At 46.9% G+C, this 26,766-nt stretch overlaps 1 protein-coding gene across 1 annotated transcript in view; it reads right to left on the bottom strand.

The window, feature by feature from the left end:
• Positions 1 to 26,766, bottom strand: part of LOC308609624 (polyprenol dehydrogenase-like) — a 187,994-nt gene that overhangs the window by 143,822 nt on the left and 17,406 nt on the right. Inside the window, exons 2-3 of the mRNA XM_081223357.1 lie at positions 10,814 to 10,921; positions 2,853 to 2,921 (exon numbers count right to left, since the gene is read on the bottom strand). Of these exons, the coding sequence (XP_081079483.1) occupies positions 2,853 to 2,921; positions 10,814 to 10,921 (177 nt within the window). The remainder of the gene's footprint in view (positions 1 to 2,852; positions 2,922 to 10,813; positions 10,922 to 26,766) is intronic.

Here is a 26,766-nt window from a genome sequence, read left to right as displayed (position 1 = left end):
CTCCTTTGCTCCAAAAAAAAAAAGAAGAATCCAGAGGATCACGGAAGAGCCATAAGCGAGGAACAGGTGGGGCTCCCCCTGCCCACGGGGGAAGCCGGGGGTTGTGTGGACAAGACCCTCAGAGGCTGCGGCAGCGCAGCTAGTCTGAGCAGAAGCACCTCTGCAGGGCTGTGGGTTCCCCTCCAGAGAGCATCCCGACCCAGACTGGCTCCGGCCGAGTCTGCTGGGAGCGAAGCCAAGAGGAAGGGTGAGGGCCGACCGACGGCCACCGATGCACAGGGAGACCCAGTGTCCCCACCGGCCCTGCCCTTGCGCAGCGGGTCCCCGGCACAGGGAGTGCCCCTCTTCCCCCGGGACTGGCTGGACCTTGTGGACCTTGGCTTGGGGGAATCCCGAGGCTGGATGAGAATTCAGCACCATCAGTTCGAGGACCACCACCAAACCATCCTCCTCTGGCCGGGTCTCAGCATCTCCCACCTGTCCCATGGCGACCCCTCCAGGCGTGCATGGGCTGCGGTGTCCATGGACCGACTTCCAAGTGCCAGGCTTCTGGTGTAAAATACAGACAGCGCTGCTTTCATGTTTGGTTCAACGCACAGAAGAGGAATTTTAAAAGGTGTATGTGCATGTGCGTGTGTAATCAAGGGTTCACTCCCTCACTGGACCAGCCCCCGTGGGAGTGGCCACGCTCACCCTGGCTCAGACCATATCCCTGCTGCAGACCTCAGGGGTCACTCAGCTTGTGTCCAGACACCTCCCTGGCCCCCATGTCCCCTCGCAGGCCAGGGGGAACCTGAGCTTCCCTGAGCGCTGCCAGCTTCTGAGCAAGGGCCGCTCCAAGCAACACAAGGACCAGCGCGGGGCCGCTGCCCACCAAGGACGCCCAGCCTCACCCTTTCCATAAACTCGGATGCCTGCGGGGGTGGCTGCCAGGAAGTAGGGTGCAGGCAGGCTGGGGTTTGAGACTTGTGCAGACCCCTGGGCTTTCTCTGCTGTCGGTGTGCACCTGACTGACTATTCGCCCCGGCGGCTACTTCTCCCAGATCCAAATTTCATGGATCTACTTGGTGTCACTTGCTAGAAATGAAGACCCAGGAGCAGACACAGCCGAGGCTCTGTCACCAGCCTTGACCAGAGGGACGTTGACACCACGGTCCTGGGTGATTAGGAATCATCGCCCTGCCCAGCGCAGGCCCTGGGGGCCTCCCTCCGGCACGGAGCTGCTACGGAGGCATTTTCCCTTTAATCCGTGAGCTTTCGGCACAAACTGTGAATCGCAGCGTACAAGCTGATGCCACCAGGAAATTGTCTAAAGATGTTCTAGAACGTTCTTTCCTGCCATAAATCAGGGCTACGGATTACAGCTCTGTCAGAACACGTGAAGCTCTTAAACGTTTTAAAGAAGCACACGTAGCCCCAGATGAACCCTGGCACCTTGCCGATTAGGCCTGTAACGCGAGCGAGTTTGGGTGAAGTATTTTTTCATTTTTTCCAACGGTTTTTCAAGTCACAGAAAGAGGCCCACGCTTTGGCGGTTTCCCACGAGACTCCTCTTTTGGTCTGGAAATTATGGTTTCATGCAGTCACGACAGCAGCGATTCTTCAACTTGAGGGTGCAGGGGGATTCCCGGGGAGGGTGTGGGAAAATGCAGGTTCCCGGTCACGCCTGCAGAAGCTCCCGTGCTCAGGGCTGGAAATCAGCCCTTCTAACCACCTGCCCCTGGTGATGCTACTGCTAGATGCCCGGGAAATACACGCTGGGTGGAAACCAAGGCGTTGGAGAGAGCGGCTCCCTGAGCCACTGCAAACTAGGGACGGGGGTGTCACGATCGGCTGTCACGACAGTGGACCACTTCTGCCCCGGGGCAGGTGATGGAGAGAAGCAGCGCCTCTGTCTGCAGGAGCTGCGGAAGCCCCTCTGTGTCTCTCTCAAGATCAAAGGCATCCTAGTAGATACCTGATGAGAACCTGCCTAGAGCACAGGGAACTCCACTTGGCGGTACAGCAGAAACTAACGCAACATTGTAAAACAACTCTACCCCCATTAAAAAAAGAAAAAAGGAAAAAGATCAAAGGCATCCTGCCACGAGGGCAGGGGAGACACTGGGAATGTCAACATGTCCCAGCCTTGGGCAGAGGGCCGGACGGTCACCTTGAACACCCACAAGTGGGAGTCTTGACACAAAGGGACAGATAAGGCTTATCCGTCCATCCGGGGTTTTCATGTGTCTCTCAGGAATTGCAATCTGCCCACAGATGGGAATCCTCAGCTTCTGGGTGATGCTTAAAACACCCTGGCTCTGGTGGCCAAGAAAGTGACCTGCATGTGCTTTTTTTAAACATAAGGCACCAGGCTTGGGCTCAGAAAGCACCAGAGAGCGCTGGGATCAGGAAAGATGTGAGGGCCGTGTGTGTATTCCCCAGATTCAATGGGTAGAGAAGGCCCCGGGGATGCACCACGGGGCAGCGCTGATCCCCGTGAGACCCGGCAGGGTCCTGTTTGGTGCATCTTCCCCTCAAGAACCCGAGAAAAGTAGGTGTACCTGCCGGAGGGTACATCCAACGGTTCCTGAGTGAACACGGGCCTCAGAGGGCCCTGGAGAGCGACACGGAATGAAAACGGGTCCCAGTTTCACAAGGAACGCCCTCCCCAGCAGGTGCCGCCGTAGCAGCACGCTTGCTGCCACCTTCCACTCCCCAAGGAGGACAAAAGCCCCCCCAGAGAAAAGCCCAAGAATCAGAGACACCGCTGCCCAAAGCCACTTCCACCATCCGGGTCCCTGAGCCCACGCCAGGGTCTGCAGCCCCCAGACCAAGCAGAAGAGCCGTCTGTCCACCGGGCAGGAGAGTACCTCTGTCATTGAGGGTTTCTTCTTTTATCTTCCTCACAGCTTCTTCCGCTTTCCCTTCGTTATTTCCGCCTACAAGGAAAAGAAGAGATACAATTCAGGGTAAGGAAACTACCCCATGTGAAACAATGTTTTCCTGAGACAGGAAACACAGCCCTACAACACACTAAGTGTCTCCTTCCGTCCTGGCATTGAATTTGGCCATCGGAGCAACTGTAGCGGATTCAGCGTATCCATTGAAGATGCATTTTCTTTAGGTGGATTGGTCAAAAGAATGCATTTCTGGGACATGTTACTTTTCACTAATTCCAAGGACACGAAGCATCTAGTGGCATCAGGACCACGGGGACACCAAGAGCATGCGCATGAAACTGTCAGCAGAAATGTCAGACTAGACATAGAACTTTCGAGACTTTTGGTCCAGGCGACCGCTCTGTTCACAGTGGCTTGAGCTATAAGAACCATCACGGGGGACTTCCCGGGAGGTCCAGTGGTTAGGACTCTGCCCTTCCACTGCCGAGGCTCTGGGTTCCATCCCTGGTCGGGGAACTAAGATCCCGCAAGCCGCGTGGCATGGCCAAAAATAAAATAAAAAATAATAAAACATCGCGGGACATTCCCACCATGAGCTCGAGACGTCTCCTGCCGTTACCCGTGACTCCGTAAAATCAGCAGGTGCAATTCCAGGAACGTTTGCTTAGAAGGGTGCCGATGGGTCTTTTGTGTCGGATGAGGGTGTCCCAGTTGAAATTTGGGGCGAGAGAAAGTGGAGAAGGTTTCTTTAATGCCTGAGTAGGTGAATCTGTGCTGACCATGACGGTAGAGCCTGCAGGGCAGGGGGGCTGTTTTTCCCTACATCTGTGAGCAGACAGCCCTCATTTTAAGGGGGGCCTGATGTAGCTGCTGCTCAGGGTGGGGAGAAGCCAGGCCAGCCTGCTTCCCAGGCAGCATCCCTTATTAAGGAGCCGGCCTCAAGCAGCACCTCTGACCCTGTGCAGGAGAAGCCACACCTGAAACTCCCTGGGGGCTGAGTCACAGGGGGCCTTCAACAGGGAGGCCACAGCTGGCACCTGTGAACACAGGGGTGGGCATGGAGCCCTGATGCCCAGAGAACCAACAGGGGGCATGAGGACACCGCTGAGGGGCCTGGGAGGGGCAGGTCCAGCCCACATCACCCTCCCACCTGCAGCCAGCCCCTACTGGCAAGATGCTGGTTCTCTCGGGTCAAAGCCTATTGAGGTCTCCGTGAAAATACACTACCAAGCAATCCTTTTATCAAGCATTTCTGCATGCTGTTTACGTACCCGTGGTTTCACGTACACACTCTAATAGAATTCCCTACTATTTTCCTCTGTATTATGTGCTCTGTGTCACTGACAAGTGTCCCCAAATGAATCTAGGCAATGCCCTTTCCAAAACAAAACAAACAAAAAAAATGTTTACAGCAAAGGGTTTATCTGTAACAAACATATAAGAGAGGAGAAGTGGTGAACCCAGGGGGAATCAGAAATGCCCCCTGCTGAAGATAAACGTGGCAAAGGACATCTCTGGGGGTGAACGAAAAGGAATATAGAAACTGTCACCGCCTCGGAGAAGTTCAAAGCTGCAGACATCAAGATGCAGCTGCAAAAGTCATTTGCACCTCCAGCTCCTTAAAGAAATAAACATTACGCGGTTATTACGTGTTTTTGATGGGAGAGCCTTCCTGCACTGCGGGAGTGCAGGGGCAGGATGGCAAAGAAGGCATGTCTTCCATCCCTAAATGTTCCGGGCATCAAAGACCAAAAAAAAAAAAAAAAAAAAGAATTCATGGGTAAGTGAGGGCTGCAGACATGTATGAGCTTGTTTCTGAAACTTGTGCAACTTTTAAACATTAAAACACCATCTGCTGCCGGCTACCCTCCAGCCTGAGACCATGCTGGCATCAAGGGCTGGCGTAGCAGAAGCTCAAATGAACTCAGAAAGACATAAGTGTCCAGAGAAAGAAAGAAAGCTGAGGGTGGGCTGGGGAGAAGCGATGGAACAGCAGGACAAACTGGCCACGGCCAGCAGCGTCCCCCGACGGGCAGCTCACTGCATGTTCAGGCAATCAGGCAAATATCCTATGATATCGGCTCTATGCGGAATCTAAACAAAACTGATACATATGAACTTATTTACAAAACGGAATCAGACTCACAGACTTAGAGAACGAACTTGTGGTTGCCAGGGGGGAGTGATAAATTTGGAGTTTGGGATTGACTTATACACACTGCTAGATATAAAATAGATAACCAACAAGGACCTACCGTAGAGCACAGGGAACTCTACTCAGTACTCTGTAATGACCTCTATGGGGAAAGAATCTAAAAAACAGTGGATATATGTCCACGTATAACTGATTCACTCTGCCGTACACCTGAAACTAACACAACACTGTAAATCAACTATGCTCCAACAGAAAACAGAAATTTAAAAAATTAAAAAGAAATCAAACAAAAAAATATTCATGTAGTCAGGGCTGGATTGTATGGGAGGGACGGACAGGCACTTTGGGGGCAAGGGTCATCTTCAGTACCTGCCTCCTATGGGCTGGATATGGGATGCTTGACCCTACACAGCCGCCAATGCTGCCCATACATCTCCGGAGTGACGGCTGCATACCAGGAAACACTCCGCCACGACACAAGCAGGGCTCAACCGCAGTGGGTCTGCCTTCCGCTCAGTCTTCGTGCAGCAGGGGTGAGGTTTTATACGTGCTGCAGTGCAAGGTTTCAGGGGCACCAAGTCGAGTGGGAAGGACAACCTCTCATATCCAGGTCCGCTCCCTGAAGACAGCACCCTAGCCACCAGATTGTAAATATCTGCAAGAAGCAACAGAACTGCCACTTGTTTAAAAAAAAAAAAAAAAAGATACTGAACCCAAATTAGGGCCAGCACACTATGGACCTGGGGCCAAATCTGGCCCATCGCTTAAACAGCCATGCACTTTAAGTATTGGCCATTGCTGCTTTCCTGCTGTAAGGGCAGAGCTCAGCATCACGAGAGACCTACGATAATAGTTATCATCCAGCCTATAGCAGAAAAAAACGTACCAACCCCTGGTCTAAACCTTAGATGACCGCTTATTAAGAATTATGAATAAAGAAGGATCCTCCACCAAAAGAGTATTTTGAAACAGTAGGAACTAAGATACTGTGAACAGATGGGAAACTGAATAATTCATGCATGCTTAGCAACACTAATGGCCTGGACTGGGACCCAGATTATCACTTCAATTCTTCAGCAAGTAATTGATTATTCTTTCAATATTCATGGCTTCGGGACTGAGAGTGTGGAATTGATTAAACCCATCTCTTAATCTGTGTTTAACAGAAAAATGCATGCTGACCAATGATAATGTTTCATTAAGTGACCTTGTCTCCAGCTGTCCTGTAAGAAGAAAAACTGTCCCTCTCAGGATATATTCAACTATCCCCTCAAAGACACACAGACGCAGTGAGACGCCCTATGTGACTGGATTGACAGGGAGGGTCAGAACTGTGTCCCTCGGGGAAAGTTCAAACAGGGACATCAGAACGTTAGTAGGAAAAGGAGACACAAGTGGGTAAGGACGTGCTGCCTAGTCTCTAACTCGAGAAAAGTAGGAAATTGGTGCTGACGGATACCATACCTGATGCTCAAGAAACATCACCTAAAGGAGGTGACTGATACCACTCAGGGCTCCAGCCCTCAAATGCATGGGTGCCCAGGCTTGCTCACATATGCTCAGTGCCCGTGTCTGCAGTGCATACTCAGCACCCAGCTAGACCTCATCCTGACCTTCCCAACCAGACCTCATCCTCACATTCCCAACTGGACATCCTCTTGACCTTCCCATTCAGACCTCCTCCTGACCTTCCCATTCAGACTTCCTCCTGACGTTCCCATTCAGTCTTCCTCCAGACCTTCCCATTCAGACCTTCTCCTGACCTTCCATTCAGACCTTCTCCTGACCTTCCATTCAGACCTTCTAGGGACGTTCCCATTCAGTCCTTCCCATTCAGAACTTCTCCTGACCTTCCATTCAGTCCTTCTCCTGACCTTCCCATTCAGTCCTTCCATTCAGACCTCCTCCTGACCTTCCATTCAGACCTCCTCCTGACCTTCCCATTCAGACCTCCTCCTGACCTTCCCATTCAGACCTCCTCCTGACCTTCCCATTCAGTCCTTCCATTCACACCTCCTCCTGACCTTCCCATTCAGTCCTTCCATTCAGACCTTCTCCTGACCTTCCCAGACCTTCCCATTCAGACTTTCTCCTGACCTTCCCATTCAGACCTCCTCCTGACCTTCCCATTCAGACCTTCTCCTGACCTTCCATTCAGACCTTCTCCTGACCTTCCCATTCAGTCCTTCCCATTCAGACCTTCTCCTGACCTTCCCATTCAGTCCTTCCATTCAGACCTTCTCCTGATCTTCCATTCAGACCTTCTCCTGACCTTCTCATTCAGTCCTTCCATTCAGACCTTCTCCTGACCTTCCCATTCAGACCTTCCCATTCAGACCTTCCCATTCAGACTTTCTCCTGACCTTCCCATTCAGTCCTTCCCATTCAGTCCTTCCATTCAGACCTTCTCCTGACCTTCCCATTCAGACCTTCCCATTCAGACTTTCTCCTGACCTTCCCATTCAGTCCTTCCCATTCAGACCTTCTCCTGACCTTCTCCTGACCTTCCATTCAGACCTTCTCCTGACCTTCCCTCTACATCTCCTCGTGACCTAACCCTCTAGACTTCCTCATGAGCAAAACCACCACACTGAGGCAAAAAGCACAGAAATGGGGCTCTTTTTATTTCTCTGTCATCCAACATCACCTAGTTTCACTAGGAATTAAGAAGGTGAAGATGTCTGTGGTGGAGGGACCCCAGGGGCAGAGACACCAGCCCTGGACGCCAGCCTCCCATCTTTGCTCAGACTGGAAAGTTCCTCCTGGATTTGCTCCACCAGCATCTTTCCACCACTAGCCCAGGTCCAGCCGGTCCTCAGAGGGGATGTATGGCTCTTCCTTTTCAACAGCTGACATCACTTTGACCAAGTCTTCCAAATATTGGCAGAAATCCAAGACATGGGAGGCTTGTCATGTCTCTAGTGAGACAACAGAGGCTGCCCCACCATGGAAAGTCAACAAACCAGGGGGTTAGAGTCCAGCACCATCTCACGGCCTCCCTGCAGCCTTGAGGTCTGCTCCCACATCCTACATCCTTGACATTCTCAGGCCCCAGAGAGACATAAACAGATCACAGAGGTGCTCAAGTTGATAAAGGAGCTCCAGGTATACATCCTCAGATGCATCCCCTCTCCCACAAGACCTCCTGGTCTGCAACCAACCCATCTTCATCTAAGGGGAGTTATGGATAGTGATAAAGTTGGTAATTTCAAGTTCAGAAACTTTTAATATGTCCACATCTATCAAAAGAATAGGACTTAACCCGGGGGGGAAGGCAGGGAGCTGGGATGAATTGAGAGATTGGGATGGACATCTATACACGACTATGTATAAAATAGCTAACGAATGAGAACCTACTGTAGAGCACAGGGAACTCTACTTGGTGCTCTCTGGTGACCTAAATGGGAAGGGAATCCAAAAAAGAGAGGATAGATATATATGCATAGCTGATTCACTTTGCTGTACAGCAGAAACTAACACAGCAGTGTAAAGCAACTATATTCCAATAAATTTTTTTTAAAAAGACTTATTGAAAGAGGGGGGGAAAAAAAGAAAAAGAAAGCACACACACACAAAAGAAAACAGAGAATGGGCCTTAGCCATATTCCTGATGGAAAGAACCCTTCGATGGGGACAAAGAACAGTGAAGTAGACCAAGAAGTGACTTACTGCTCCCAAAGCGAGACAAATGTGGGCCATTCCACAGACCCCATCATACATGAGAGAAAGATGGTTATGTGAAAACGGGAATCACCATAAGAAACTGCAGTCTTTGAAAAGAGAGTGGAACATGTGACAGGCCATGAAATGGAAGAAATTTTCATGGTGCCGTCAGGTTTTGCAAAAGCAAAAAAACAGTTCAAATGTAAGGGCATAAGGGGAGAGCTGTGTGTGCCCAGGTAAGCCCCACCCCTCCAAGAGCAGAGGGCTACACGGGACCCCTGGAGATGTCCCACGTGGGACTCAGGGCATCTGTGAGTTTCGACGGGGAAGAATGGACATCATCATCATGACCGGCCTCCAAGGGAATGTGGACAAGACAAACAGGACAGGATGGACAGGATCTACGGCTTGGCCACCGACAGAAATCACATTCTCCTATCAGGGTTCAGTTCTTGAAGATGTCTTGAAATAAGGTTTAAGATCCTCAGAGCAGGACTTCCCTGGTGGCGCAGTAGTTAAGACTCCATGCTCCCAATGCGGGGGGCCCGGGTTCGATCCCCGGTCAGAGAACTAAATCCCACACGCATGCCGCAACTAAGGAGCCCAACTGCTGCAACGAAGGAGCCTGCCTGCCGCAACTAAGACCCGGCGCAACCAATGGAAAAAAGAAAAAAAAAGATCCTCACAGCTCCAAATCGGAGGGGTTACTAAGCTCATAGAAGATCATATTATTCGTTGTAGAAAGACATAATGTGTATAATTATGTGGCAGTTTTTTTCCTTATATACTTTTATACCTGCATTTCAATACAATTGGTTGATACTATGATAGATTTCAGTTTGTGCACTGAGGCGTCACTAGATGTGAAGGTATTCAGGGAGCAGAAAAGGGGGAATCTGGCTGTGGATGGAACTTATGGACAGCCCCACCAAGGAGCAAGATGCACATGTGTTTAAACCCACAGCCCCAAGTGCTGTGTCTGAGCTGAAGTCATCCTTCAACCCACGATGGAGGAGAAACAGGAGAAAGGAAGAAATGAATCGATAATGAATGAATGAAGGGCCGTGGTCAATATTTTAGAAAGACTGAAGTGAAAAGCAATTCCTAACACCTAAAACCAGACCTGCAGTACAATTTTCATAAAAACAGCCACCATAAAAGGGATTAACTGAATCCAGATGATGTCGGGAGAAGCATGATAAATATTACGGCGTTTTTTCAAAGCTCATCTCCCCATATCATTTTTTCCAGCTGATTTAAACTTCTACCTCCAACTGAATGGGCATGTTCGCAAATGTAAAATGAGCTCACTTGAACCATCTTCACTTTCCTAGCAGAAGAAAGTCCCTTCATTTTCAAAGAGGATTTAGGGACGGAAATAAGCCATTAGAAAGTTTCAGAAAGAAGAAGGCAAACACAGAGAGTTTCGGCTCAGAATCTGAAATGCAGAAGCTGTTCAGATTCTGCTGGGAGCTAAATCATGACATCGCAACATCCTATGTTGCAGCCCTGACCCCCAGGACCTCAGAGTGTGGCTGTATTTGGAGATGGGGTCTTTAAAGAGGGGATGAAGGTAAAATGAGGTCCACCCACTAGGGTGGGCCCTGATCCCATAGAACTGGTGTCCTTATAAGAAGAGGAGATCAGGACATAGACGCACACAGAGGGACGACCACGTGAGGACACACGGAGAAGACGGCTGTCTACACACCCAGGAGAGAGGTCTCGGGAGGGACCAGCCCTGCCCACACCTGGATCTCAGATTCCAGCCACGAGGACTGGGACAGGAAAAATGTTTGCTGTTTAATCCACCCAGATTGTCATAGGATTTTTTAGGAGAGGTCTGGCAAACTAATTCACACTTATTGCTGTTTACTGCAGTGAATCATACAGGAAAAAAAATATATGATCCATATCACAGCAGAACCTCGACTCCTGTCCAAAAAAAAAGCGCAACACAATTTCCTGTCTCTTTCAGTTTTTGAGTATTCACCCTTACGCCTCCTGCACTTGGATCTGGAAGCACATCAATATTTCCATACACGTAGAAGCAAGCAGCTGCATATCTCCCGCTCGCTCTAAGATACAAGGAGTTGTAGAAGGGAATCATCACCTATGATAACGTGCATGCCCAGTTTGGCCAGATGCTTCGCGGTCGAATATCCAATTCCATCGGTCCCGCCGGTCACTATAGCAACACGCTCGAGTTGTAGGGGGAAAACTGCAGGAGAAAAGAAAAAGAAACCGAGGTAAAGGTTTAGAAGCAAGCACACGTTGATGAGAATGAAGTCGCAAAAGAGGGCACAATGCCAACGGGAGTTGTGGTTCGGTATTTGTGGTTTTGCTCTTCTGAATTCCTACAGGCTCGGGATGCATGAGTGTAATACAGTGCAGCTGCCCTGAATGAGGACAGCCTGGTAAAGCCACCTGATAAATCCTTGCTCGGTCCCCGATGATACCTTTGCAGGAATTAACGCTGCCAAAATGATCTGCAGAGAGCTCCACGTAGCGTCTATCATTGACGGCTGTGGGTGAGAGTCCTAGGTTAATCCTCTCGGACCGTGTTGGTTGTGTTGTAAAGTGTAGATTCTATACTTGTACTCATTTTCTCAAATTTAGTTAGGAAATTGCTTGTTATGGAGGGACGGCCCATTGTTTTCTACAAAGTCTGAAGACCACATGAGAATATAGAGTATCTTATAAAAACAGAGAACACGATGACTCCTTTAACCATGTACCTTTGCATGAACCTACACGTATGCAAACATATGAGAATATACGTTTACATGATGGTGTAAAATTGACTGTTTCTGACACACACACAGAGAACAGACTTGTGGTTGCCAATGGGGCAGGGCTTGGGGGAGGGAAGGGCTGGGAGTTTGGGGTTAGTAGATGGAAACTATTATATATAGGATGCATAAACAACAAGTCCTATGGAGAGCCCAGGGAACTCTATTCAATATCCTGGGATAAACCATCATGGAAAAGAATATGGAAAAGAATGTATATGTATGTATAATGGAAACACTTTGTTGTACAGCGGAAATAAACACGTTGTAAATCAACTATACGTCAATAAAATAAAATTTACTGTGTCTAATAAAATCTTAAACTACCCAAAGTGTCAATAACATGTTATTATACAAGATGAAATAATGCTTTACTAAACTTAGACTTCTCTTTTTGACTCCATTTTAAAATTGTACTGTGCGTTGTGTGACCAAAATAAAAAGGGTATATTATGATGTAAAACTAAAAAAGAAGAAAGAAAGAAAGAGAGAGGGAGGGAGGGAGGAAGGAAGAAAGGATAAAGTGTAGGTTTTATTATTATTCAAGTATGGGGTGAGGCCAACAGGTCAGGAGACGACCAATACTGAAAAGACGGTTGATCTCTCTCAGTTCCCAAGAGGAGGGGGCACAGCACACCATGCAGGGTTACACGGGGAAGCACCAGGGTTGGTCAGGAGGCAAAGGGAAAGGGGGAAACCAGACAAGAGGCTTTACTGTGATTTTTGCAGGAAGGAACAGGTGAGGCGGGGTTAGGATGGGCTGGTGTGAATAACTTCATCGGGTCCTGGCTGCAGGGACTGTCCTTGTTGTCTGGTACCTGCCCTGGGGGGGATGAGGGCAGGTGGATGGTGGCCCAGAGTATGGGAGCCCCTTAGAGAAGGGGGTGGGGTGTGGATCTGGATGGGTAGCTTTGTATTTGAGAAGCAAGTTTACAGGTCAGTTATTTGCTACCTGTAGGAACTGGCTAGTCCTAGGAGCTTTAACTATAGGATCAAGGTGGCAAAGATGAATTTTGTATTTTCCCTGTCTCCTTTATTTCATTTTTTTTACACGTTTTTTATTGAAGTAGAGTTGCTATACAATATTTTATAAGTTTCAGGTGTACAACACAGTGATTCACAATATCTTAAGGTTATACTCCATTTATAATTATTATTAAATATTGGCTGTATTCCCTGTGCTGTACAATATATCCTTGTAGCTCTCCTTTTTTTTTTTTGACTGTGCCACACAGCATGCAAGATCTTAGTTCCCCAACCAGGGATGGAACCCATGCCCCCTGCAGTGGAAGTGTGGAGTCTTATCCACTGGACCACCAGGGAAGTCCCAGTAGCTTATTTATTGCATACACAGCAGTTTGTACCTCTTAATCCCCTACCCCTATCTCTCCCTTCCCCCTTTCCCTCTCCCCACTGGTAACCACTAGTTTGTTGTCTAGAAAAGATAAACTTTTTAATAAATGGTGTGGGGACATCTAAAAAGACCTTTGAAAACAGATGAAATGAGATCCATACCTCCCAGGACACATCAAAATGAACTCCAAGAGGAAAAAAGCTAAACAATGAAAATATTCGAAGAAGGCAGGGACAAATCTATTCTCAACCTCAGAGTAGGAAATGCCTTCCTAATTCTAACTCAATATTGAGAAGAATAAATAGACCAATTTCACTCCTAAAAAAAGTGTACACAGTTTAAAAAAAAAAAACGAACACCATAAGGACTTGCCTGGCGGTCCAGTGGTTAACAGTCCATGCTCCCAATGCAGGGGGCGTGTGTTCCATCTCTGTTTGGGAACTAAGATCCCACAAGCCACGAGGTGTGGCCCAAAAAAAAGAAGAAGAAAAAAAATCCTACCAAAAAATTAAAATTAAAACAACACCATAAGCAAAGTCACATTCAAAGGGCTATTTTCCGAGTATGTAAAGAGTTCTTAAAAATCAAGAAGAAGAAGAAGAAAAAACGCTACAGAGAAGGGCAAAAGCACTTGTTGATATAAAAACATACTGAAAAGGGGCTTCCCTGGTGGCACAGTGGTTGAGAGTCCGCCTGCCGATGCAGGGGACACGGGTTCGTGCCCCGGTCCGGGAAGATCCCACATGCTGCGGACCGGCTGGGCCCGTGAGCCATGGCCGCTGAGCCTGCGCGTCCAGAGCCTGTGTTCCACAACGGGAGAGGCCACAACAGTGAGAGGCCCGCGTACCGCAAAAAAAAAAAAAAACCATACTGAAATGGCCCTTAAAAACACATGCCCAGACTTCCATGGTGGCGCAGTGGTTGAAAATCTGCCTGCCAATGCAGGGTACACGGGTTCGAGCCCTGGTCTGGGAGGATCCCACATGCCGCGGAGCAACTAGGCCCGTGAGCCACAACTACTGAGCCTGCGCGTCTGGAGCCTCTGCTCCGCAACAAGAGAGGCCGCGATAGTGAGAGGCCCATGCACCGCGATGAAGAGCGGCCCCCGCTTGCCACAACTAGAGAAAGCCCTTGCACAGAAGTGAAGACCCAACACAGCAAAAATAAATAAATTAATTAATTAATTAACTCCTACCCCCAACATCTTCTTAAAAAAAAAAACAAACACACACATGCCCAAGTTTACACCTAATAAGAGAAATGTTAATAGCTAACGAAAACTGCGAGATACCATGTCACCCATCAGGTTGGCGGAAGTTCAAAGACTTCAACATCCTCATTTCTCTCACCTACAGCGTGGGTAGGAGTGCAGAACAGCACAGTCCCCATCAGGGGAAACTGGGTAATATCTAGTGCACTTATATGTGCTTCTAGCGTTTGATCTCGAAAAATCACTTCCAGGAATCTGCCGTGGAGAGACAAGGCCAGTTGCCAACGTAAAGCCAAGGTTCCTCAGGGCAGCACCTGTCTCTCCGTAGAGAAGGATGGATAAACCTCCTGCCATACCTGCATACAGTAGGGCATACTTCACCCCCACCATGGGGTATCCTAGCCCATCCTGGGTCTCCACCATCACACAGGGAACACTGAGCAGCCCCGAGCGGTCCAAGCTCAGGGGATAATTCCACCTGTTGGCCAGGAGTCAGGTTTAATCCACTTGTTAGAAAATCCTTCTAATAAATGGGGACAACCTGTTGTCCACCAGGGCAGTAAGGCGTCGCTGCCCATAACATGAAGCAACAACCCTACAAAGAAAAGCCCCAAGAGGGATGCAGGGGCACCGATATCTCCCGGGAGGCGGGGAGGACCACCACTCCTCCTGTCCCCGCCCCGAGAATATGTCCCGTCACCGCATCCATCAGAAAGAGCACGTCCTTCGCGGGAACCCCAAATGAGCCCTTCGGGCGCCCCACAAAGTTCCCAGACACCCAGGCTTGATTCTACTAAAGGGATTCCAACCGCGTGTGGGTTTAGTTCCTGGGCAGGTGAGCCGGATTAATACAACAGCTATTTTCCTAGGCTCCTGGCGTTTCCAGAGAAGGGACCCAGCACCGCGCTGCAGGGCGGGGAGCCTTAGGGAGGACCCAACTCAACTTTTCTTGTCCCCCTGGCATCCATCTGCCCTCCTGAAAACGCAGACCAGCAGGTTCTGAACGCGTGTGGAGCACTGTGCTGCGCCGACTGTGTGCCGTGAGCACAGGTGCACACTGGGGTCTTGGGCTGCAGGGGACATCTTACAGCTCCCAGTGTTACACAGAAGAGGCAAAGGACGGGGAAGTCCCTGGTGGTCCAGTGGTTAGGACTTGGGGCTCTCACTGCCAGGGGCCTGGGTTCAATCCCTGGTCGGGGAACTAAGATCCCGCAAGCCACGCGGCAGGGCCAAAAAAAAAGAGAAAAACCAAAGGACGACCACAGAAGCCTCATCAGCAGCCTGAACTTTCATCTCAAAGCGAGGTTACGGGGGAAACTGAACAGTTAAGACAAAGTAGATTACAACACAGGTCCCCAGACTTTCGCAACCTACATACAACACACTTGCTGCCCAGAAGTTTTTTCACACCACCGCTAAGGAAAAAAAAGAAATAAAAATATATGTGTAAAATATATTCTTATATAAATATAAATGACATGTTTGTTTCTGTTTAGATATTTGTAAATAGTATCTAAGCTATAGTCTTATCCTAGGTAAAATTACGTTTATATATTTTAAATGTTACATATTTTACATATTTATTTTATTGAATGCTCTTTCTTTTTTTTGGCAGTACGCGGGCCTGTCACCGCCGTGGCCTCTCCCGTTGTGGAGCACAGACTCCGGACGCGCAGACTCAGCGGCCATGGCTCACGGGCCTAGCTGCTCCGCGGCATGTGGGATCTTCCCGGACCGGGGCACGAACCCGTGTCCCCTGCATCGGCAGGCGGGCTCTCAACCATTGCGCCACCAGGGAGGCCCCCTATATTTCTTTTAATATATTTAAATGTTTAATATATTTAATACATTAAAAATATTTAATAATGTAAAATAAGTAAACAAGAAAAGTAAATAATAGCAAATAGGATGTATTATTTAATGATAAAAGACTATGAAAATAAATAAATGATACTTTTATTTTAACATAAATATTTGTTAATATAAGTAATATGTATGAATATTAAATATTGTATATTTATGTTTACATATTATACTATACAAATATGTATTAGTTATACATGTTATATTTATAACATTTATTATTTATATTTATAATGTTTATATTACTTATAAGATTTATAAATTATATAGTATTTATATATTATATAAATATTTATAATATTTATAAATATATTTATTTTATATTTATATTCACATATTTTACATATTTTATTTTCTGTTTTATTTATGTAAAAATGATAGTCATATATATATATGCAACTAGAGATCATCATACTAAGTGAAGTAAGTCAGAAAAGGAAAGGCAAATACCATATGATATCACTTATATGTGGAATCTAAAATATGGCACAAATGAACCTATCTACAAAGCAGAAACAGACTCACAGACATAGAAAACAAACTTATGGTTACCAAAGGGAAAAGGGAGGGATAAATTAGGAGTTTGGGATTAACATATACACACGACTATACATAAAACAGATAAACAACAAGGACCTACTGTATAGCACAGGGAACTCTACTCAATATTCTGTAATAACTTATATGGGAAAAGAATCTGAAAAGGAATACACATATAAATAACAAGTATCAATATTATACATGTTATATAATATATATAAAATCACTTTGCTGTACACCTGAAACTAACACAACATAGTAAATCAACTACACTTTGAAAAACTAATAAAAAATAATTAAATTAAATTTTAAAATAAAGAACAAAGGTCCTTAATTCTCTTGGTCCCTCCCGCCAGAATTGAAAAGAACAGAGAGAGGGTTTCTGTTTCCCTGTCAAGGAGGCTTCCAAACAAACCCCTCGGTCCACACCCAGAAAGGAATGGAATACTTCATTAAAAAGAAATGTCGGGACTTCCCTGGTGGCGCAGTGGTTAAGAATCCGCCTGCCAATGCAGGGGACGAGGGTTCGAGCCCTGGTCCGGGAAGATCCCACATGCCGCGGAGCAACTAAGCCCGTGCACCACAACTACTGAGCCTGCGCTCTAGAGCCCGCGAGCCACAACTACTGAGCCCAGGCGCCACAACTACTGAAGCCCACATGCCTAGAGCCCGTTTTCCGCAACAAGAGAAGCCACCGCAATGAGAAGCCCACACACTGCAACGAAGAGTAGCCCCCGCTCACCACAACTAGAGAAAGCCTATGCACAGCAACAAAGACCTGACGCAGCCAAAAATAAATAATAAACAAATAAATTTATTTTAAAAAAAAAGACATGTCAAGTGAAAAAGATCCAATGTCGACACGCTTCCGTCAGCACCTGCAACGTCTGAAAATCTTGCCTCTACCCCCATGTCTATTGCTGAGAAGTGGCCACGGGAAAACCCAGTGAAGGCATTCATACCCCCTCCAACATGAGTAAGGTCTACAGTTTCCTCCTTGCAGGTCAACAGCAGTCAGAGGACTCTGAATCGGGCGTAGGGCATTGGCCAGAAGAAGCGAGAGATGCCCAGGAGAGAGACTGCCCCTCCCAGATCCCAGAGGCTAGTCTTTGCATCTGCGTCACCTGCACCCTGGGATTGCAGAGGGGTCCACGTGATTCAACCAGCCGTGGGAGGACAGGCAGCAAAGGAGGAAATGGGCAGGAGCACCCCAGGGAGGGTGGGCGGAGGAATGGCCGGGCGAAAGGCACTGGATGTGAGGTCAAGGGAATCATTCCTCTAATGTGTGCTGAGAACGAGACCACCGCCCTGATGCTGGGCACCCAGGCCAGACGTGGGCCAGTCCCCACATTTCCTGGAGAGCTGACTTCCAAAGCAAGAAGCTGACATGCCCAGCCAGAAACAGTCCAAGTCTCAGGCTGTCGAATCCGAGTGCCCTGCCTGGTGTGGGAGCTGCGTCTCCCTCTGGCTTCAGCTGAGAGAAGAATCCTATCACAGGTGCTCCATGGTTGCACGGCCATCACAGCTCCTGGGATAATTTTACGTGCCAAACTGGCTGGGCCATGGGGTCCAGATATGTGGTCAGACATTATTCTGGGTGTTTCCGTGACAGTGTTTTATTGGATGAGATGAACATTTAAATCAAGGGGCTTTGAGGAAAGCAGGTTGCCCTCTCTGGTGTGGGTGGGCCTCGTCTAATCTGTTGACGGCCTCAGTAGAACAAAGACTGAGATTCTCCAAGGAGGAGGGAATTCTGCTTCCTGACGGCCTTTAGACTCAAACTGCAAGTCTTCCATGGGTTTCCCCCAGCCTGCTGGCCCACTCTGAAGATTTGGGACCTGCTAGACACCATAATTACATGAGCCAATTCCTTAAAATGAATCTCTGGATAGATAGATACATAGATAGATATCAATAGACAGACAGATACAGGATAACTTGAAAGATGGTGATAGAAAGATACATAGAGCGATACATAGAAGATAGATAAAGATGGTTGGATACATACATACATACATAGATGATAGATTGATAGATGACAGATAAATGACAGATAACAGATGGATATAAACAGACTGAGAATAGATAAATGGATCGTTCAGGTAGGTAGACGATAGATACATAGATACATATACAGTTGAAAAGATAGAAATAGAGATATAATTTACAACAAGCAATGAGCAATTTTTGGTGTAAGTAGAGCCCATGCAATAACCGGGACATGCTTATACTAGAAGCATGTGCGTTATTTATCTTCCATCCAAGCTGACGGCGTTTCTGCTGAGATGGGGGGTGCTTCAGCCAACAAGTCCAAGCACATCCTGGGTGGTCTCTGTACAGCACACGTCCTCATTTTGTCAGCCTATAGGGAACGTCTGCCCCAGGCCTCTCTCCCTGGCGTGTAGATGGCCGTCTTCTCTGTGTCGTCACAGGGTCCTCCTTCTCAGCATCTCTGTGTCCACATTTCCCGTTTTTACTAGGCCCCCAGTCCTGCTGGGTGAGGACTCATCTGCAGAGACCCTATTTCCAAATAAGTTTACAGTATTGGTGGGGGGGGGGGACTCCAACATATGTTTTTTGGGGGAGGAGGCATGATTCAAACCCTAACCAGGGGCGTACACCTGCACACACACGTACATCCATGCGAGGACACACCAGCCTGGCTGGAGGGAGCTCCCTAGGAGGGCAGGTGACCCGGGCCCTCTCTGCCCCCCTTATCTCCCCGACACAGGTCAGCTGCAATGCACATTCCTTCCACGCTTCCCCCGGAAATCTAGCTGCAAACAGATCCACGGGGTCCTTGCAAATCACCTCCACGGTCACCCTCTCTTCCCCACACCGTGCACGTCTTTGATCCTGGGTTCAACACCAACTCCAACCTGTCAGCTCCTGTCCGACAGATGTCAGAGAAAGGGCTCCGTCAATTCCAGATGTAAGCTGATCCCAAGCGCACCAGCCGGGCCTGGGACCCGTGTGGTGACTGGGACCCGCGTCGCCAGCTGCCCCGTCCCAGATGGGTATCTACCAGCCGCCCATGACAAGGCTTTCACCTGCTCCTTTCCTGCCAAAGTCACTCAGCTCTGCAGCCTCTGGGTCCAACGCTGCAGCAGGAAGCTACTTGCCCCTGGATTGGTTTCTGGATCACCACGCACCGCAAAAAGAAAGGCAACTGAGATCTTGGCAAATGGCACGATGTTTGCAGGGTGCGGGGAGAGAGGTCCCTTCCAGACTATGATTAGAACGCGCTCCGCTCCCGGTTCTGTTTGCAGCGTCTAACTTGGAGCGCTGACCTCATGCCTCGGTGATGGCCAGCGCTTGGGAAAAATGGCAAAAGGACAGCTCTCTGTATACCGAGCTCACGGCACATTAGAGACAGCTCCAAGGGCAACGGAGAAGAACATGTGTGACTCCACATTAGGGCTGTTTCTTTTACTTTAACCTTTGTATTCTTCTGCTTTGAGTTCAGAATGTTGCCCATAGCCTGAAATATACAGGAGAGCCCTTTCTCAAGGCTCCGGCCTTTAAGGGTGTAACTACGTTTCCATTCATAGAGAGAGAAAAAGTTGCACAGCAGAGAATAACATTGGTTTTGTTGAAGGTTAACAGGAATGCTGTGACCTGACCTACGTGGACAAAGGATTCCTGCACCAGGAAGTCTGAAATCACCACCCACACCCCTCCTTCACCTTCCCATTAAAAATGCTTTGCTGAAACCCTTCGGGGAGTCCGGGGGTTTGGGGACACAAGCCACAGTCTCCTTGCAGGACCCTGCCCTAAACCTTTCTGTGCTCCAAACTCCGACGCCTGGGCTCGTTTGGCCTCACAGGTGCCTGACCCGAACTTGTACCCTCCCAAAAAAAGAGAAAAAGGAAATAACAAGGAATTCACCGATACTGAATAAAGTACAGATATGTAACCGGATGTTGGAACTCACTCCTCCTTAAAGAAAATAAAAGCAAAGGAAGTTAGTGGGTTTCATCAAATCAGAACAGCTCCCTCCCATCCAGGATGGCAACGCCCCAGAAAAATGAACCGTTTGCACATTTACTCAATTTTCCACGGAGACTGTATCTTTTAGGAGGTGAGTTGGAGGGGGTCTAAAGTGGACGTGCATGTCCCCTACGTAGCAATTCTACTTCTAAGAATTTAATGCCACAGACATACTCCCACAGCTCTGCAGAGACACAGGAACAAAAATATTCACTGCAGCCTTGTTCGTACAAGAAAGATCTTTAGTGTGACTGTCATTTTACAGGTGTTATTCAAAAGAAAGCATCGTGTTCTGGCAACCAGGTGGGTGGATCTCTGGGGAATTGTGCCGAGTGGGGAGAAAAAGAGCCATTTCAAAAGGGTTCCATTGTGTATGCCTCCATTTCTATGACAGTCTTGAAATGACAGAATATATATAGAGAACAGATTAGTGGCTGCCAAGGGTGGGGGGTTGGTGTGGGAAGCAGATGGGCCACGCCAGGGATCCTTGGGGTCACAGAACCGCCCAGTGTCTTGACCGTGATGGTGGATTCTCAAAGCCACACATGCAACAGGATCGCACAGGCGCGCATACATGCGCGAATACAAGTCAGGACAGGGAACTCTGAATAAAAGCATTGCATTGCACCCAAGTCAACATCTAGGTTAGGATATGGTACGGCCGTGTTGCAAGTGGGTAGCCCTGGGAGAAAAACAGGTAAAGCGTTGCTCCATTTTAATCCTCACAACTGCACGTGAATCTACAATTATCTCAAAGTAGGAACTGTTTTTTTTGGCCATGCCACACGTCTTGCGGGATCCTAGCTCCCCGACCAGGGACTGAACCCAGGCCCTCAGCAGTGAGAACGCCGAGTCCTAACCACTGGACCGCCAGGGAACTCCCAGGAACTTTTTTTAAAAAGTCTAAACTAATGCCATGTAATATAGCCTTCCTAAAAGAGAAAAGAACTAAACTAAAAAGCAAAACAAAGAACTCTGCCTTCTTGACCCCTGTCCAGTTGTCGTGAAATGACCCGAGCCTTCTGGCTCCCTTTTGAATTGGGGATGACCCCGTGCCTGGTCCTTTTATCAAATACTGAGAGCTGGACCCCCAGCCAGGACTGCCCGCTGTCACGAGACAAAGCGGACACCAGGTACAGGGGTTTGCTAAGCCCAGGCTAGCAGCAACACTACCTCGTCCCTCATCTACCAGGTTTCTGGACTTTGGTCTCTATTCCGTGTTTTCTATCTTCCACAGACACGTGTAAGCCACCCTGAATTCTTTCCAAGAGCACGTGGGTGGTCAATTCATTTCTTCACTGCTTAAATCTTTGATCCTGTGCTCCACTGGGAAATAACAACATACCTCTCTGAAGAGAGCCTTAGCAAAACATAAATCAAAGCCACACAATATGTTTTATATTATGTGACTTTTACCACAAAAAAAAAACACCATTTAAAAGAAGAAGAAAGAGAGAAAGAAACAGAAAATAACAAAGTTGGTACAGATGTAGAGAAATCGGAACCCTCCTCCACTGCTGGTGGGGATGTAAATTGCAGGAACCACTTTGGAAAAGAGCCTAGCGATTCTTCAAATGGTTAAACATGGAGATACAATAGCCCAGCTATGCCACTCCTAGTATCAATCTATCCAGGAGAAATGAAAACACGTATCCACTCAAATACCTGTGATGAATGCTCAGAGTACCATGATTCCCAGTAACCAGAAAAGTGAGAACAACCCAAGTGTCCATGGACCTTGAACACATGATGCTCAGTGAGAGAAGCCAGACCCAAAAAGAGCATATATGCCATGATTCAATTTACATGAAATTCTCAAATAGGCAAATGCATGGAGACAGAGGACCTTGGGGGCGGGGAACAGGAGTGGGGAGTGACAGGTAACAGGTACAGGGATTCCCTTGGGAGGTGATTTTTAAAATGTTCTAAAATGACATAGCAATGGTGTTTGTACAACTCTGCAAATATACTAAAAACCACTGAATTGCGCCATTTACTGGGTGTATTGTATGGTGAAGTATTTCTCAGCTTAAAATGGAAACAACTTGCTTAATCGTGAATAATGGGGGATAGGCGGGGACTTGGAAATTCTGGTATTCTTCTCACAAATGAAGACGGACATACATAAGCCGCCCTTTCATGGACCTCCTACCATCTTAGGCATGTGTGTGTGCATGTATCTCAGAGTCCTCAAAATTGACAGAATGATGTTAAAATGACATATAGCTGAACCTCCACGTCAGCTGGCCCCAGGAACACGTTTTCCTGACATGCAGCGTCACGTAGGTCCTTAAGAATGGCTGTGTCGATAAACCACGATAATTAAGAAACTTAAAAGTCTCACTAGTGAGACCTGCCTGACAGACCGATGATGGGATGCAACCTTTCCAGACAAAGCCACCATCAGGCCCTTTGGACACCATACCAGCCTGTGCCCCGTCTGGTGACCAGGGAAGAGGGACAGGATGGCCATTCATCCCAGGGATAGAATGATCTAGAAGCATTAAGACTGGAGAGGCGAGGGGGGGGCAGAGATGGGAAAGCTTAGTATATGAATACATCATATCATCTATGTATCAATCCTAAGGTGAGATTGGCAGAAAAGGAAACAATCTAGAAAGACATCCAGACCCTCCATTAAAAAGCTACTTAGGGGACTTCCCTGGTGGCACAGTGGTCAAGAATCCACCTGCCAGTGCAGGGGACACGGGTTCGAGCCCTGGTCCGGGAAGATCCCACATGCCGCGGAGCCACTAAGCTCGTGCACCACAACTACTGAGCCTGCGCTCTAGAGCCCATGAGCCACAACTACTGAGCCCACGTGCCACAACTACTGAAGCCTGCGCCCTAGAGCCTGTGCTCCGCAACAAGAGAAGCCACCACAATGAGAAGCCCGCACACCGCAACAAAGAGTAGCCCCCGCTCGCCACAACTAGAGAAAGCCTGCGTGCAGCAACAAAGACCCGACACAGCCAAAGATAAGTAAATAAAATAAATTTATAAAAGAAAAAAGTGACTTAGTCCTACGAGCAATGGTGTGAGGAATGATACTGTGCCACAGTAAGTGATGGTGGGTCCAGGGAGGCCATGCACATGTCATGTTGTCCAGATCCCTGGAGAGAGCAGGAGTTCATGCTTTCGGCGATGGGTGGCATAAGCCAGAAGCCCAAGCACCAGGAGGCAGGTCCCCTGAAAACTGTACTGAATTGTATGATTTAATGGTGGATTAAATCTCAATAAAGCTGCTCAACATGGGTGAAGACCGTGCTGAATCACGGACAACGGAGGAGGCGTGGATGTGTATAGGTCCCGGGAATTTCTCCGTGAGAAGGGGGCTCGTGTGGGCTGGAGGTGGGAGACCCAAAATCGACAGCACCAGCTGTCAGTTGCCAGAGAACGGACGTGGAGAGGATGAGAATGTCAGAGAAAAACCACAGCCGACCCAGGACGTAACTCCGAGAAGCCAGGCCCAGGCATCAGACTCGACAGAAGTGCCGGGGGGTCAAAATTAGTGATGCGTTCAGACTTCCCCGGCAGTCCGGTGGGTAAGACTCCGCACTTCCAAGGCAGGGGGCATGGGTTCCATCCCTGGTCGGGGAACTAGAACCCCGCATGCTGCAACATGTGGCCAAAAACAAACAAACAAATTAGTGATGGGGTGGCCTCAGAAGCCACCACCCGGGACTCTGAGGCCGTCCAGGGCTGGTAGGAAAACAAGCGCTTCCCAAAAATTATCCCAACACATCAGAGGTTGGGGACACCCATGGCTCCTGGTAAAGATGCAAGAAAAAGTGCCTGGATTCTTCAGGGGAGAATTAAACAACCAGCACCTTCGGAGCATGCCCTGAGCTTTGCACAATTCTATTTAAGCACGTCCATCACGAAGCATCCACAGTGTTACAGGTCAATTTGCCTCAATAAAGTTGGGGAAGAAAAGAAATGTGATATTAAGGGGGTATATGCATAACTAAGAGGGAATCACCTGTAAAGCGATCACGCTTTACATGATGAACAATTTAGAACCTTATGCAAGTGACCAAAAAAAGAGGCAAGTATTTTGCAGTCACTTATACTTGGTTTTCAATCAACCACAGAGAAATGATGGAGTGAAAAACAAAAAAAACAAAAAAAAAACACCAAAACAGGATACAAAGTTGTATGTGATGTAGGATGATGGTTAAAGAGTATTAACATTATAGGGAAATAAATCAGATGTTCATAGCAAAAAAAAAAAGCATGTTCACTAATAATGACCTCTGCTGTTCATCTGTTTTGTATATAGTAATGTGTGTATGTTAATCCCAGTCTAATTTATCCCTCCCCCTTTTCCCCTTTGGCAACCGTAAATTTTTCTGTCTGTGACTATTTCTGTTTTGCAAATAAGTTCATTTGTATCATTATTTTAGAATCCACATGTAAGTGATATCACATGATATTTGTCTAACTTCACTTAGTATGATCATCTCTAGGTCCACCCATGTTGCTGCAAATGGCATTATTTCATTCTTTTTTATGGCTGAGTAATATTCCATTGTATATATGTACCACATCTTCTTTATCCAACAAGGATTTACTGTATAGTACAGGGAACTATACTCAATATTTCATAATTACCTATATGGGAAAAGAATCTGAAAAAGAATATATATATATATATATACATATAACTGAATATAAAACTTAATCGCTTTGCGGTACACCTGAAACTAACACCACATTGTAAATCAACAATACTTCAATAAAAATTTTTAATTTTTTTTTAAATAAATGAAAAATTCAAGTAAGTTTTCAAAGAACGAAAAAAGGAAGACTAATGATAGCAGATAGCAGGCATCAGTATCATGTTGGCTTAGGGTTTGGTTCCATACCTTGATAATTGTTTATGTACCTATTACTTGTATTATTAAATTAATGTGACATTTTTAATTTTTATCTTTAAAGAATGATAAAATTGGAATACTTACATGAATTTCTTATTCTATTTCATTTTTCCTGACAGCTTTGGTTAGTAATGTAATTTTCACATTGACAGCTTTATAATATTACCATTTTATTTTGTAACAATAATTGCCAATATCGTTTTAATCTAAACTACGGAGTTGAATATTTTCTCTGTTCAACTATCAATTACGCAGAATTAAGACTTACAGTTTCTTTAAGAAGGGTTTATTAAAACTACATTTGCTGAATTACAAAAAAACAATTGGCATCTGAGAAGCAGAATTCAATGACAAGGAAATGTTTAAAATTGACAGCGAATGGGGTGACCACAGCTTGGGTGTTTTACACGAGAGGAAGATGCTTGGCAATTAAGTCCGTCAGTATGAGGAAATGAAATTTTTTTTTGACAGGTCCTCTCATGACTGGGAGGGGCTTGGCTCCTGTATTCCTTGGACCCCCAACTCTAACTGGCTTTCTTGTAGTGCCATCTATGGACATAAAGTGTTTAGTTATGGGTCCCTCCAGAGAAATGGACCAACAGGAAACACAGAGAGAAAGAGAAAGGAAGACAGAAAGAGACAGATTATTTGAAGGAATTGGTTCATTCAACCACAGATGTGTAGAGGGGGCACCCCAAAATCTGCAGGGTAGACCAGCAGGCTGGAGACCCAGGGAGAGCTGAGGTTACAGGTTGAGTCCCGCCACCATCTGGAGGCAGAATTCCCTCTTCCTTGAGGAACCTCGGTCTTTTTTTCTCCTAAGACCTTCAACTGATTGGACAAGGCCCACCCACATTGTGAAGGACAATCTGGCATGTCAAAGCCTCCTGGTGTCAATTTTTTTTAAATTGTAGTTGATTGACAATGTGGTGCTGGTTTCCGGTGGACAGCAGAGTGATTTAGTGATTTATTTTTTTCAGATTCTTTTCCATTATAGGTTTTTACAAGATATTGAATATAGTTCCCCGTGCCCTACAGTAAATCCTTGTTGTTTATTTTATATAGAGTACTGTTAATTTTATATAGAGTACATATACTCATAGAGTACATATATACTCTATATTTTATATAGAGTATATCTGTTAATCCCAAGCTCCTTAGTTACCCCTTTCCCCTTTGGTAACCATAAGTTTGTTTTCTATGTCTGTGAGTCTGTTTCTGTTTTGTACAGAAGTTCATCTGTATCATATTTTAGATTCCACATATAAGTGATATTATATATTTGTCTTTCTCTGACTTACTTCACTCAGTATGATCATCTCTAGGTCCATCCATGTTGCTGCATGATTTCAATGTTTATCTCATCTTTTTTTTTTTTTTTGGCCATGCCACGGGGCATGCAGGATCTTAGCTGCCCAACCAGGGATCGAACCCGTG

This window comes from Mesoplodon bidens, assembly GCF_964165515.1.
Source record: "Mesoplodon bidens genome assembly, chromosome: Y".
In the NCBI taxonomy this organism is placed as follows: Eukaryota; Metazoa; Chordata; class Mammalia; order Artiodactyla; family Ziphiidae; genus Mesoplodon; species Mesoplodon bidens.
Note: the sequence above shows the minus strand (reverse complement) of the source record. Positions and strands in the feature narration are given on the sequence as shown.